Source organism: Coffea arabica, chromosome 8c (assembly GCF_036785885.1).
Source record: "Coffea arabica cultivar ET-39 chromosome 8c, Coffea Arabica ET-39 HiFi, whole genome shotgun sequence".
Taxonomy (NCBI): Eukaryota; Viridiplantae; Streptophyta; class Magnoliopsida; order Gentianales; family Rubiaceae; genus Coffea; species Coffea arabica.
In genome coordinates, this window is record NC_092325.1 from 5,102,146 (window position 1) to 5,115,404 (window position 13,259).

Here is a 13,259-nt window from a genome sequence, read left to right on the forward strand (position 1 = left end):
CTCTTTTGCATTCATATACATTCCCTATTTAAGCTCACCTGCACTTTCTTGTATTTATTTACTTTCCATAATTAATCTTACATATTCAAATGTGGATGGTCTAAAGTAATAGCATTATGAGAAAAAACCCAAATATCTTTTTCATTTAATTCAAGCTCTAGCAAATGACTACACTTACAGGACAACACACAAATACTTTATTACGTAATACATGAATATATTAATTGTATTACAGAATTGTCCAGTCCGGGATGTGCTTAATTTTGTACCATTCCTCTCCTCCCCTTTCACACCGTGGTCCCAGTAGGCGGCACCAAGTTATAGTCAAACTTTGGAGCGTCGTCATCATTTGAATGCTGGATGGAAGTGTTTCAAGCTTCGGACAAACTCCTAGTGTCAGGTCTTGAAGAGAAGTGAGGTGGTCTCCAAACCAGTCTGGCAATGAAGTTAGATTGGGAAAATGAATCAGCTCCAGTTTTTGTAGTGCGGGGAAATGTTTGACTTCCTCTGGTAGAGCTGTCGCGTTTGACCCGGAGATGCGTAGATGAGTCAGGGATTTGAGGGCTTTAGTCCCCATTGAGAGACTCACCAAATTATTGCATTCTTCGATATAGAGTTCCTGCAAAGAAGCAAGGCCTCGCAATCCTTCTTCTTGTAGAGACTCCAGCTCGGGACATTCCCTGATGGTCAATTTCTTCAAAGCCGTGAGGCTAGCCAAGCTTTTGGGTAAGGCTCGCAGATCCTTCATGTCACTAATACCCAGGGATTCAAGAAGACTAAGATTTTGTAGCATCTCTTCTGGAAAACAACTCAATCCTTCAATCCTCTCAATCTTAAGGAATTTAAGACAAGTGAGATTGCAGATTGAAGCCCATGCCATGTTGGTGCACATATTGACGTGTAACTTGTTTAAGGACGGCATATGTGGCAAAGGCAATGTCAACGTTGGGCAATTGAAGAAAGACAAGGATTGAAGTTGAGAGAATACCCCGAGAGTACCTTGGACTTCTCTTCCTAACATTCCTTTTAGGTTGGGCATGTCCTCTAGGTATAGTTGTTTCAACGACGGGGACCTTGTAGCAGCAGCGGTGGTAATCTCCTGGGCCCCAATTATGTACTCCGCTGCACTTTCCAGCACATCAACTTCTGTTACAGTTGAAATCCAAGATGGAAATGATGAACCTTTGAAGCCTCCTATACGCAGCAATTGAAGGTTGGGGCAGGGTTTGAGGGCTTCAAGCACTTCATCATCATTGTACCGTCGAAGCGTTCTTTTAGAAACCCAATACAAATTCAACTTGCGGAGACTTTGTTTTTTAATTAAGCAAGCTTCTTCTGCATCCTTTTTGTCTTCAATCCTTTCAAGGTGCTCAATTGTTAGCTTTCCTCCAACCATATTTAAGTCTCGCAACTCACTTAGTTGGAAGCCTTTTTCGCCACCCAAGACGACCATGCCCAACGTCCGCAGACAAGTCAGCTTCCCAATTCCACTTGGCATGTGAGTCAAACTCCGACACCCATGTAGACAAAGATGCCGAAGATTTCTGAGGAATCTCATGCCCTTGGGTAGACTCTGAAGTTTGTGACAATCAATTAGGCCTAAAATTTGCAAATTCCACAAGTCACAAATTGAATTGGGTAGTTCAACAATGTCGGATTCTGAAAGATCCAGATGCCTTAAATGTTTCAGTTTGCTTATTGCAGGTGGCACCTTCGTAAACATTTCTCTCCTCCACTTTGACCTTACAATGAGCGCCCTCAGGGAACCACATTTTGACAAGAAAGAAGAAAACTGGTCAATGCCTGTGATTGTAATAGGAAAAGCCACTGTTAGCGAATCCAATATCATGGTTCTGTTTGACTCTATTCCACCGTGTTTAGCCTTCATTACTGATTGAGCCAGATCATGGACAAGGTCATGCATCTTAAAAGTGTGAACACTGCCAAATTCATCTTTCTCCACGGCTTGGAACAATGATCTATGATGTAGTTCAGTCACCATAGAAACACCAACATCTTCCACTTCCATCGTTTCATTAGATGAAATCAATCCATTTGCCATCCACAAATGTATTACCTCTTCTTTTTCAATTTCATAGCCCCTGGGAAATACAGCACAATATGCAAAGCAACCTCTCAACTCTACCGGAAGATTAAGGTAGCTCAATCTCAATGCAGGCAAGATATCTTGAGGTAAGTTCCAAATTTCACTGCATTTCACAAAGTTCCATTCGGTTTCTTCTCTCTTAAATTGCAGAAAGCCTCCGAGAGCCTTTGCAGCCAGCGGAACACCGCCACATTTTTTCACAATCTCTTTTCCGATAACTACAAGGTTAGGATATTCTTCAGCCTCTTGACGGCCAAATGCCCGTTGCCTAAATAGCGACCAACACTGATTGTCTGACAAACTCGACAGATGATGTGTTTGTAATGTGCCCATTATTGTGGCAACCTTCTCCATGCGAGTTGTCGTGACAATTGAACTACCCCTTGATCCGCATTCCAGAACAGATTTCAGTTTCTCCCATTCCTGTGGATTCTCATTCCAAACATCATCCAGTACAATCAAGTATCTTTTCCCTCTCAACAACTCTTGAAGATTTCTTTGGAGAGGAGCCAATTCTAATTCTCCAGTAGGAGTCCTTTGTATAGAATTAATTAAGGCTTTTATAATCCTTTTCCCATCGAAATCCTCTGAAACCCAAACCCAGAGTTTTGGCTCAAAATGCTTGGCTATGCACTCATCATTAAACACCAATTGGGCAAGTGTTGTCTTTCCAAGGCCTCCAACACCCACTATAGGGAGAATTGATACATTCTCATCATCTCTATCCATTTCTTTCATCAAGATGTGTACAATCTGCTCTTTTTCCTCATCCCTTCCAAGAACTTCAGGTTCATTTACCATGGATCCAGTCTCGCGGCTTGCATTGAAATAGCTCCCACGCATCTGATCACTCAAACCAAGCTTTATTCGCTCATCAGCTATTGCATTAAATTTTTCAAGAATCTCCTTCATCCTTGTCCCAATCCTGTGACGAAACACTAAGTTTCCTGCTACAGGGTAACACATAAAACTTAAACAACCAGAATTTTTGTAATTGACTCTTGAGGCTTCAGCTGCGCAATCATCCAATACATCATCGATTTCATAGGCAACACCATTGAGCTTCTGAAACCAGAGTTGTATTTCCTTGTTTGTGAATTGCTTCTGCTCTGCATCTTCAAGGACTGCCTTGATGGTGGAGAGCAAGCTTAAAAGCTTTTGCATGTCAGTTGCAACACCACAAAGCAATCCAAGCTCCTTCTGGATCATGGAATTCAAAGTATCTACGAGAATTCCCACAAACGCTTCCATCACGTGTGACCTAAAAATCACAGTTCAAGAAAGTTAAATCAACGTTAACTACATTCGTAGGGGCGGGGGAGCAATAGGAAAAGAATAAGAGCAACATTATTGTTATAACTTATCAGCGGTGGCTGTTTTTCTCTTACAAGCAAACCTAGAGAAAGCTAGATACCGTCAAATGAATTAACGGAATGCTACCTACGCTAACATGGTGAAAAATGCTGTCTGGTCTAATATCTCCTGCTTCAGTTTTGAAGTAATCTTCAGCAAAGTGTACAGGGTGTGGAGTCTAATGCAGCATAATCTTCTCATATTATGGTCTGTTGGGATATATCATTTCCCAAATCCTTTTACTTTTGGTCCTCGTGTCTTTCTCTTATTTCTTTTTCTGATACTCGACTGAGCAATGCAACACATTTATAGTCGGATTGTATCTTTTCAGAATAACTAAAGAAATTTTTCGAAAGAAAAATAGGACTGATATTTGGATAAAGAAAGAAAAGAAAATGCCCAAAATGTTCAGACGTACACGTATTCTAAATCCCACAGCAAAATAATTTATTGGTACCCTAAAATTAACGAATGATGTAAGATATTATGTATCGATACATTTATGAATTTAAGCGAAAATTTATTAGCCTGATCATCAAAATTTATGAATAAAATTCATAATAGATCTAGAGTTTAGAAGCTTAATTCATGATGCATTAATTAGTTGATATATAGAACGTATATATATTGTCTTTTTCTATAATGTAAAGGATTCATATTGGGGTGTACTACTTTCTAATTGGTTTCAAGAAAATAATACTCCAAATAATTATATACAAAGAAAATTCCCCAACACCGGAAGTAAAATCCCAAACTTAGTATGATAACAGGAAGTAAAACCCAGCCCTGGAAGCTACTCGGCAACATATAAAAGTATACACTAGCAGTGAATGTGTGTTAAAACACATGGAAGCCATATATATATTTAACTATATAAAAGCGGGAGTTGGGTTATGAACAGTGAAATTTTGGTCAGGCGGTTATCACGTCTTTTTGTCAAGCGACATTTTGGTCTTTTGTCATGTGGCTGGCTCTGGCTTTAGGAAGATTCGGTTAAGCGTCAGAATTGCCGATGCTATTTCATTGATTCTCTTTTGCTGGAAAAAGACAACAATTATTAAGATGGCTCTTGGCTAGAGCTGTTAATCGAGCCGAGTCGAACCGAGTATTTGGCTGCCGAGCTCGACTCGAGTTTAATTCGAGCCGAACTCGACTCGAGCTCGTTAGGAAAACGAGGTTTAAAATGTGTTCGAACTCGACTCGTTAAATGTACATGTGGCTCGAGTTCGAGCTCGAGCTCGACTCGTTTATCACAAACGAGTCGAGCTTCACGAGTTCGAGCTCGAGCTCGTGCAAATTAACCTTAATAAAAATCAATAATTTTTAATTTTTATAATTTTGATTTCTAAAATGACAAATATGCCCTTCATTAACGAGCTCTAACGAGCTACTCGAGTATCAAACGAGCCGAGCTTACTCGGCTCGTTAACTAAACGAGCATGTTTCGAGTTCGAGCTCGACTCGTTAACCAAAATTAACGAGCCGAGCTCTAACGAGCTTTCGAGCTACTTGATTAACTTAACAGCTCTACTCTTGGCATTATATTTCAATAAAAAGGTCTGGCTCTGGCTGCGGCTTGTTAGCTGTATTATTATGCTATGTGGGCTACAGGGGCTAGGACTCACAAAAGGGAGCTGTACTTGTACGCTCTCTATTGTAAGTACTGCTGCAAGCCTTGTTTTAGAGCTCTGCCATGTGCCCTTTTATCTTCTCCAATATCAACCCACCCCGGGCCGCCTCACCAAGAAAACTAGAAAAAAAGAAAAAAGAAGAAGAAAATCTCCCTCAGGCTCTCCATTTTGATAATATAAAAGGGAGAATTGGATAATGAATAGCTCCATTTTGGTCAAGCGATTATGCTATAATTCTTGAGCCAAAGGAAAAAAAAAACAATTCCAACATTGTCATTATATAATTAAGCAAAATCGGTTAAGATGCCATAGGTTTCAACTAAAAATGGTTTCTAATTCTATAGCATTTTCAAACGTACAATTAGAAGGATACAATTAGTCTATATATACAAATTTAGTCTATATAATTATTGGAAAAATTTTAATTCCCTTATTTTTATTATTATACTTTTCATTCTATATATATATATATATATATATTCTATAAACATGAGCTTACTTTTGTCTTCTATGTGTGCTACATTATGAGTCTATTTCCTTTTTAAAAGAATAACTAGTTTGTTATTTTACTAATATATCCATGTTTAGTGTATATATAATTATTATAAAACTTTTTAACATATTTGTTTTCTCTAATGGCTCTAAATTGCTGTAAATTGAAAAGCGATATTGTGTGCTAATCTTTTTATATTATTTATTTAAACATGTAACATTAATTAGACTATTTCTTACATTTGAAAATTAAAGTACTCTAAATTTGAAAAATAATGTAATAATACATGTCTTTTACTGTGGATTAATGATATAATATTAATGGAAAAAGAAATAGGCCTATATTTATTGAACTTAGTGAGTAATAGAGATATACATATCTAACAATATAAAGGAAAAGTTGCACTATGCATAGTGGTTTTTTTTGTGCGGTTATCCTGCAATTGTTATTGGATGTTAGGGCTATTTTCATCAATTATTTGTTTGTTTTTTAACAGCTGCTATAGTTTTGGTGTATTTATCGGACATGTTGACTGAATTCATAATTGGTGGTATAAAAAGTGAAACCTATGAAAGTTGATTTTTTGTGGTTAATTATTTGCTTTTGAAGTGTTCTGGAAATGCAAAATTACCAAGGAAATAATTGATAAATTGTTGTTGGCTTTAGTGACTTTAAAAATAGCTTTTATTACTGTGACATGAAATAAAATTGATAAATGTTCTATAAATGCACAATTATTGAGGAAACAATTAATAAATTATTGTTGCGTTGACATAGAATAAAATTGTTAAGTGTTCTATAAATGCACAATTATTGAGGAAACAATTAATAAACTATTGTTGGCTTTAGTAACTTTAAAAAATGGGTTTTATTACTGTGACATGTGGTGATTAATTTTTAGCAATGCCAAGTTCTATGGTTCAAGTGTTTAATTGATTTTCAGGATCCCCTATTTTTTGTGTCAATAATGATTAATACTCTTTGGGAATGATTCACTTTACAATTTTCTAATTATCCTGATTCAAATGCAAAATAACCTTATACAATTTTTTAATTTATCCTTATGCATTCTATATATTATTGTTCTCATTCATTCTATATATTTCATAATAGTTAACTTTTAACAAAAATTATAATTCCCTAATGATCCGCATTAATTAAATAATAACAGAGATATATACTAATAAACTCATACAACAGAAAATAATTAACACGGAAAATATTAGTTCTCCTGCTCAACGCACAGGCTGTCTCACTAGTTTCAACCAAAAATGTGTGTTAAAAAAAAAAAGTAAAATAGCACTTACTTTGGAGAGAATGAACACTGTGGCAAAGGCTGATCTGTGGGATTTGCAGAAATTCCCTTTATATGGTGTGAGGCTACGTTGAAAAAAAAAAACTACTTTAAGTTTGAGGAAAAGAATTACAAAATTTTGCACTTACTTGAGAGGAAAAAAAGAAACCACTGAGAATAGCTGATCCGACGAATATGGGAAAATTCCTAGTATATTGAGTACTATTCTATTATTGAGGAGAAAACAGTAGTACTGTTATTGATGCGAAAGTAGACCTGCGAAATTGCTTGTGAGTTTCCCAGCAGTGTTGCAGTTCAATTATTGAATGTGGTGGAGCTATAGCTTAGAATTTTTCCAAGCAATTGCATGATAAAGTAGAGTGAAAAAAAAATATTGCACGCCTTTTCAGGTTGTCTAGTAATAAACTTTTGAACATGGGGGACCCAAATTAGATTCCATCCTAGAAATTTTGGTTCACGAGTGGGAACTTGGAAGCTAACTTGATGACAACCATGGTTCTTTTGTTTTTGTTTATGCAGTAAGCTGTTTTCACGACATTATTTTAAGTTTAAAACTGACCTTGTTTGGAAAGATTAAAAACAAAATTGCTACGTTTTACGTGAATATATTTTTCAATTACCTTTTTATTTCATATATATCAATTCGTTTCAGTAATTTTTCTTAAAAAAATCCAAAAAAATACCATCCAAAAATGAAGGCAAAGATACTAAAATGAAATTATGAGAAATCCACAAGATGAAATGAAGGTAAAGACGGAGATGTTAAAATAACTTCCAGGACATGTTATATCAAGCTAATGCTTGGAAGTCTTACGATAGAATTCGTGGCATTATGTTACAATTTTGAACTGATTGAGAAGGTTGAAATATTGGCCCATGGGGCACTAGATTACTGTCAATTTTGTCCTAATAATTAGGGGTGAGCAAACGATACAAATTTGATAATTCGATTAGTTGAATTCGGTGAATTTGATTATTTGACTTATAGAAATCTAAACTGCTTTCAATTTCGAATTGGCTATAATCGAATTCATTTCACAACCGATTTCGAATTCGGAAATGGTAATGAATTCGATTAAAATTTTTTTTGATTTTTTAAAAATTATTACTGACTTGATCCCCAAATTTATTCATAATTTAACACATTACTTATGTTCTAATCATTTTGTGGTATAATTTAATTGGCATTTATTTGATCACTTATACCTAGAATCCTTAGTCTATGATTTAAGGAACACATAAAAAGTGATTAATTTAAACTAGAATAAACCTTAGACTATACAATGATTAGTGATAATTTATGAATGTATAATTTACAATGATTAATAATAAATAATATTAGTTACAAACTTACAAATTACAATGATTAGTGATAAGTTATATTAGTTACAAACTTATAATTTATTTCAAATCAAAATAAAACTTATTTACTTACATATGTTATTATGAAAGTCAATACACTAATACATTAATTTGCAACTCATATGCATTCACTTCCACTGCTTAGTTGTCTTGTCTATATTTAAAACCTTAAAATTAGTGAATAGAGATTATAAATTTTTATGTTAAATATGTAATGTAAATTTAGAGCATACTAATACTTGCAAGTTACAGGTTACGCTTTCAAATATTCAATAATTCAAACATGAATGATGTATCATATTACCAATATCTGAATTCTAATTACTAATTATGTTTATTGTTTAATATTTAGTATTATACATATATGTATTAATTATTATCTAATTCTAGTCATGTTACTCATGTATAAAATAATGAGTATTATAGTTATGTTATATTGTTATGTATTACTATATATTTGTATTATTATAGTCATATAACAATTAACAAATACTAAAGTAATATATTGTACATTATTAAATATTATTATTATATATTATAAGTCCATGATAATACCATATACTAACAATTATTAATAGCATTTACCTATATAATATAATAATATATTAGTAGTATATACTAATACTAAATAGCATTTATCCATATATTATATAATTTTATAAACTAATTTGGTATTTGAATGCAATAATGCAGTACCCTATTTCATTTTATCGAATTTGAATGCGAAATCGATTATTACCAAATTCATAATCTCATTACCTATTTCATACCATATTAGAATTCGATAAATTCGGTATGTACCGAATTTGTACCAAATTACCAAATACCCGATTTCAAATTATCAAATTGAATTTGAATTCGGTATGTACCGAATTCGATTATGAATTCGGTATGTACCGAATTTGCTCAACCCTACTAATAATTGTCAGCCATAGTTAACTAATAGTAAGGTTTAAACATTTTGTAGGAGTTTTCAAGCCCTATCCTCAATATCTTTTCCATGGTAGGCTATTTGTAGTTACAACCATATGATCACATTGAAAATGATTGAACATATGATTTTTTCTTTTTCTGGAGTAAGAAACTTCTCTTCCAAAACTTTTCGCCGCCACAGGAAACTTGTTTTTATTTCTCTCCTAAGGAAACATTTTTTTTTATTTTTTTACTTTGCCAAAAGTAAATGACCATTTTTTCTTTTCGTATCTGTCTGCTTGAGGTTACTTCACATCATGCGTTGACCTTACATTCAATTGTTTCGTGTCAAACGGCCAAAACCTAATGTAAACTCGTATCATAATCGCAGTATACGTTCTTACATTTAGTCGTAAACAACTATAACATTATGTACGTTTTGAAAATATTGTACAAATACTCATATTTTATACCTAATGGCATAAGGCGCGTTAAAAAGTTCAAAGCTCTCAAACAATTACCATTTATATTAAACTTTAAAATTTATGCTATGATTATGACATATCTCACGTGTTATGTAGAAAACAACAAACTATTTTGGTCCATTTTTTTTTTTACATTTATACATACAAAGCCTTCATGATATCAAAAGTCACTGATTTAATAGGAGTATCTTACTGATGAGAAGAAGAGATAAAATTGATATTCATATAGTATAGTATGTGGAAATTATAGTAATTTTACTTGTATATTTAGTTGTGTAATTTGTATATTTCGATTGTACAATCACCATAGATATTGATGACTTTTTTATGCTTCCAAACGTAGTGCCTTTTTTATAATTATTGAGGCTATTTTTGTAATAACAGGATTGAAATTTTAGTTTACAAATATACTTTTGCTTGAAAACCAATTTCCACTATTTTCTTGAAAAATAAAGTCTTGGATTGATGGAAATCCTTTGGCCTTAGATTTGTTTAACAATTACTCTTAGAAACCAGAGAAGAATATTAACAATCTACAATTTCCTTTCCTACATTAATTAGCCATTTAGAACTTCTTTCAAGAATTTCCTGCTCTTGTATCCATTTAGTGGTATACGTCATTGCTTCAAATATATATACTCTTTTGAACTCTGCGTCCAATCAGGAAGTTATCACCATGGCATTCTTCTAGAGTTGCTTCCAACTTAATTTGAACTTATAGTAGGATTGTACCTTTTCAGGATAACTAAAAAAAATTTTCGAAAGAAAATTAGGACTTATATTTGGAAAAGGAAAATCAGGACTGTTGCTTTCGGCAACAATATGATGAAATTAGAAAGCATGTCAACCTATGATTGAACAAAATGTGTTTTTGTTCAATCATTCTATGATTCTCTCTTTTTATACTTTACTTACCAAAAGTTAACGAATCTTTTTCTTTTTATTTGTTTGGTGGAGAGTTTGAAATTGATCATTGGGGTTCAAGAAAATAATACTCCAAATAATTATGTACAAAGAAAATTACCCAACACGATGTGTATTATACCAAGAATAACAGGAAGCAAAATCTCAGCCCTGGAAGCTACTCGGCAACATATAAAAGTATATACTAGCAGAAGAACAAATGTCAAAAACACATGGAAGCCAGATATATATATTTCAACCAAAAATGTGTATAATAAAAAAATAAAAGAAAATCAGCACTTACTTTGGAGAGAATGAACACTCTGGCAAAAGCTGATCTGTTGGATTTGCAGAAATTCCCTTTATAATGGTGAGGCAACGTTGGAAAAAAAAAAAAAAACAACGTTAAGTTTAAGGGAAAATAAAATAAAATTCAGCACTTACTTGAGAGAGAAAAAAACAAGAAACCTCTGGGAATAGCTGATCCGATGAATATGGGAAAATTCCTAGTATATCGTGAAGCTGCTTAATTGCTCAAAGTAAAGTTTAAGAAACAATATAATATTCGGAGGAAGATGATAATTTGAACCAATGTAGAAACAATTAGTGTTTGCAAGGCTTTTTGGCAATGGAGATGGTCTTTTATTGAGGAGAAAATAGTAGTGAGTTTCCTAGCGCTGTAGAAGTACAATTATTGAATGTGGTGGACCTATAGATTACAATTTTTCCAAGCAATTGCATGATAAAGTAAAGCGAAAATATTGCTGCGTGCCCTTTCCAGGTTGTCTAGTGATAAACTTTAGAATTTTTCCAAGCAATGGGGGACCCAAATTAGATTCCATCCTAGAAATTTGGTTCACAAGTGGGAACATGGAAGCTAACTGTGGACTTTACCGGTGGAAAAAGTGAAGGTTGATGATAACCATGCTTCTTTTGTTTTTGCTTATACAGTTATAAGCTTTTTTCACAAGATTGTTTTAAGTTGAAAATAAAAATACTAAAATGAAATTATGAGAAATCCACAAGATAAAATGAAGCTAAAGATGGTATCCGCCCCGCCCCACTTCTCCCTGGGGACAAATAAAAATTTGTTTTATAATTTTATTATAGTTAAATTTTAATAAATAATTAAGTACTAAAATATCAATACATCACTAAATTATTATTCATTGTAATTTCACAATTGAAACTTATTAATAACAATCAAACAAAACTTATTTAAATATAATCCAATATGATGAAAGAATACAACTAAAGTAGTCAAATTTTCACTTTTGATACAAATATAATCACTAATTCATTATTGCGCTTGTGCTTTTTTTGAGAAAAAAAATGTTATTGTATTAAGTGTAATTAGGGATTTAGTATAAATATATTAGTAAATTTAGTATAACTAATTAATAATTTTTATTAATAGAGATATATAGTTATTAGTATAATTAATAATATCAATTATATTACATATACTAATATACATTATATAATACATATAACTAATGATATCATTATCATAAATTTGTAGCTAATTAAATTAAATATTACATATATATTTATATATTTATTTTTTAAGCGGGTGGCGGAACGGGGAAAAGATTTCCCCCCGCCCCAACCCCCCTCCCCCCTTGCAGGGCACCCCATTGCCATCCTTATGTCAAAAGTTACTGATTTAATGTCTTACTATGAGAAGAAGAGATAAAATTGATATTCATGTATAGAAGTGGCAATTTGTCCCAAATTCCAATGAGCTACCTATACCCAAAGGGACTTTGGGCGGAATGGGTATTGTAATTTAATATTGGGTTTAAAATGGAACATATTCCAATTGTACCCATTAATTGATAGGAAATACTTGGGTACCCATTGGGCCCAAATATCTTCCCAAAAAATTTTAAAATCCAAAAATTTTAAGCAAACTTCAATAGTCAGCACCCAATGAGCTCGGCCTTTGATGGAGTGGTCTCTAAGCCCTCTCAACTTTTCCTTTTTCTTTTGTCATCGGGGGCTACAAAAAGTAGAAAAGATTAAAATATTCATTCTAAACCCTCTCAACTTTTCTTTTGGTTTTGTCTAGGGAGAAAATATATTCATTCTTATCAAAATGTTACTTCTTTTTGAAGTAATTGTTGAGCGTTCTAGAGTGTAAATCATTCTAGAGTGTAAAATGAATTCATGAAAATATAAATTCACAATCAGACTAAAAGAAATTTAATAAATAAAAAATATTAAAGTTATTTAAAAAATAAAAAATGAATTAAAGGAAAAAAAATATGTAGAAAATAGATTTGGGCATTGGGCGGGAAATCGTTCTAGAGTGTAAAATGAATTCTTGAATATATAAATTCACAATAAGACTAAAAGAAATTTAATAAATAAAAAATATTAAAGTTATTTAAAAAATAAAAAATGAATTAAAGCAAAAAAATATATAGAAAATGGATTTGGGTATTGGGCAGAATCAATCTAAACTCATCCCAAAGTGATCCCGCCCAAGTTAATCCCAAAACACATATGGGTAAGGTTGGGTCCAAACTCATATGACTCGATTCCATCTCAAACCCAAGCAAATCCCGCCTATCCCGCGCATTTTGCCACCTCTATTCATGTAGTATGGTATGTGGAAATTATAGTAATTTTACTTGTACGATTAGTGGTATAATTTGTGGATATGTTTATATTATTTATATAGTGTAGGATGTGA

General features: G+C 33.0%; 1 protein-coding gene and 1 pseudogene across 3 annotated transcripts; one reads left to right on the forward strand and one right to left on the reverse strand.

Moving 5' to 3' along the window:
- The window catches only part of LOC140013340 (protein TOPLESS-RELATED PROTEIN 2-like), a 94,404-nt pseudogene that overhangs the window by 10,916 nt on the left and 70,229 nt on the right, over positions 1-13,259 (forward strand).
- LOC113703725 (disease resistance protein RGA2-like) lies at positions 100-11,235 on the reverse strand. 3 transcript variants are annotated; one of them, XM_072063946.1, is made up of 4 exons: positions 11,030-11,235; positions 10,866-10,921; positions 6,892-6,964; positions 100-3,368 (listed from the first exon to the last, which is right to left on the reverse strand). In XM_072063946.1, exon 4 carries the CDS (start codon positions 3,356-3,358, stop codon positions 230-232), a length of 3,129 nt encoding a protein of 1,042 aa, XP_071920047.1. In that variant the 5' UTR covers positions 3,359-3,368; positions 6,892-6,964; positions 10,866-10,921; positions 11,030-11,235; the 3' UTR covers positions 100-229. The 3 variants fall into 3 exon arrangements, with proteins under 3 accessions (XP_071920047.1, XP_071920048.1, XP_071920049.1); XM_072063947.1 differs by having other exon boundaries at positions 10,866-10,899; positions 11,006-11,235; XM_072063948.1 differs by lacking the exon at positions 6,892-6,964.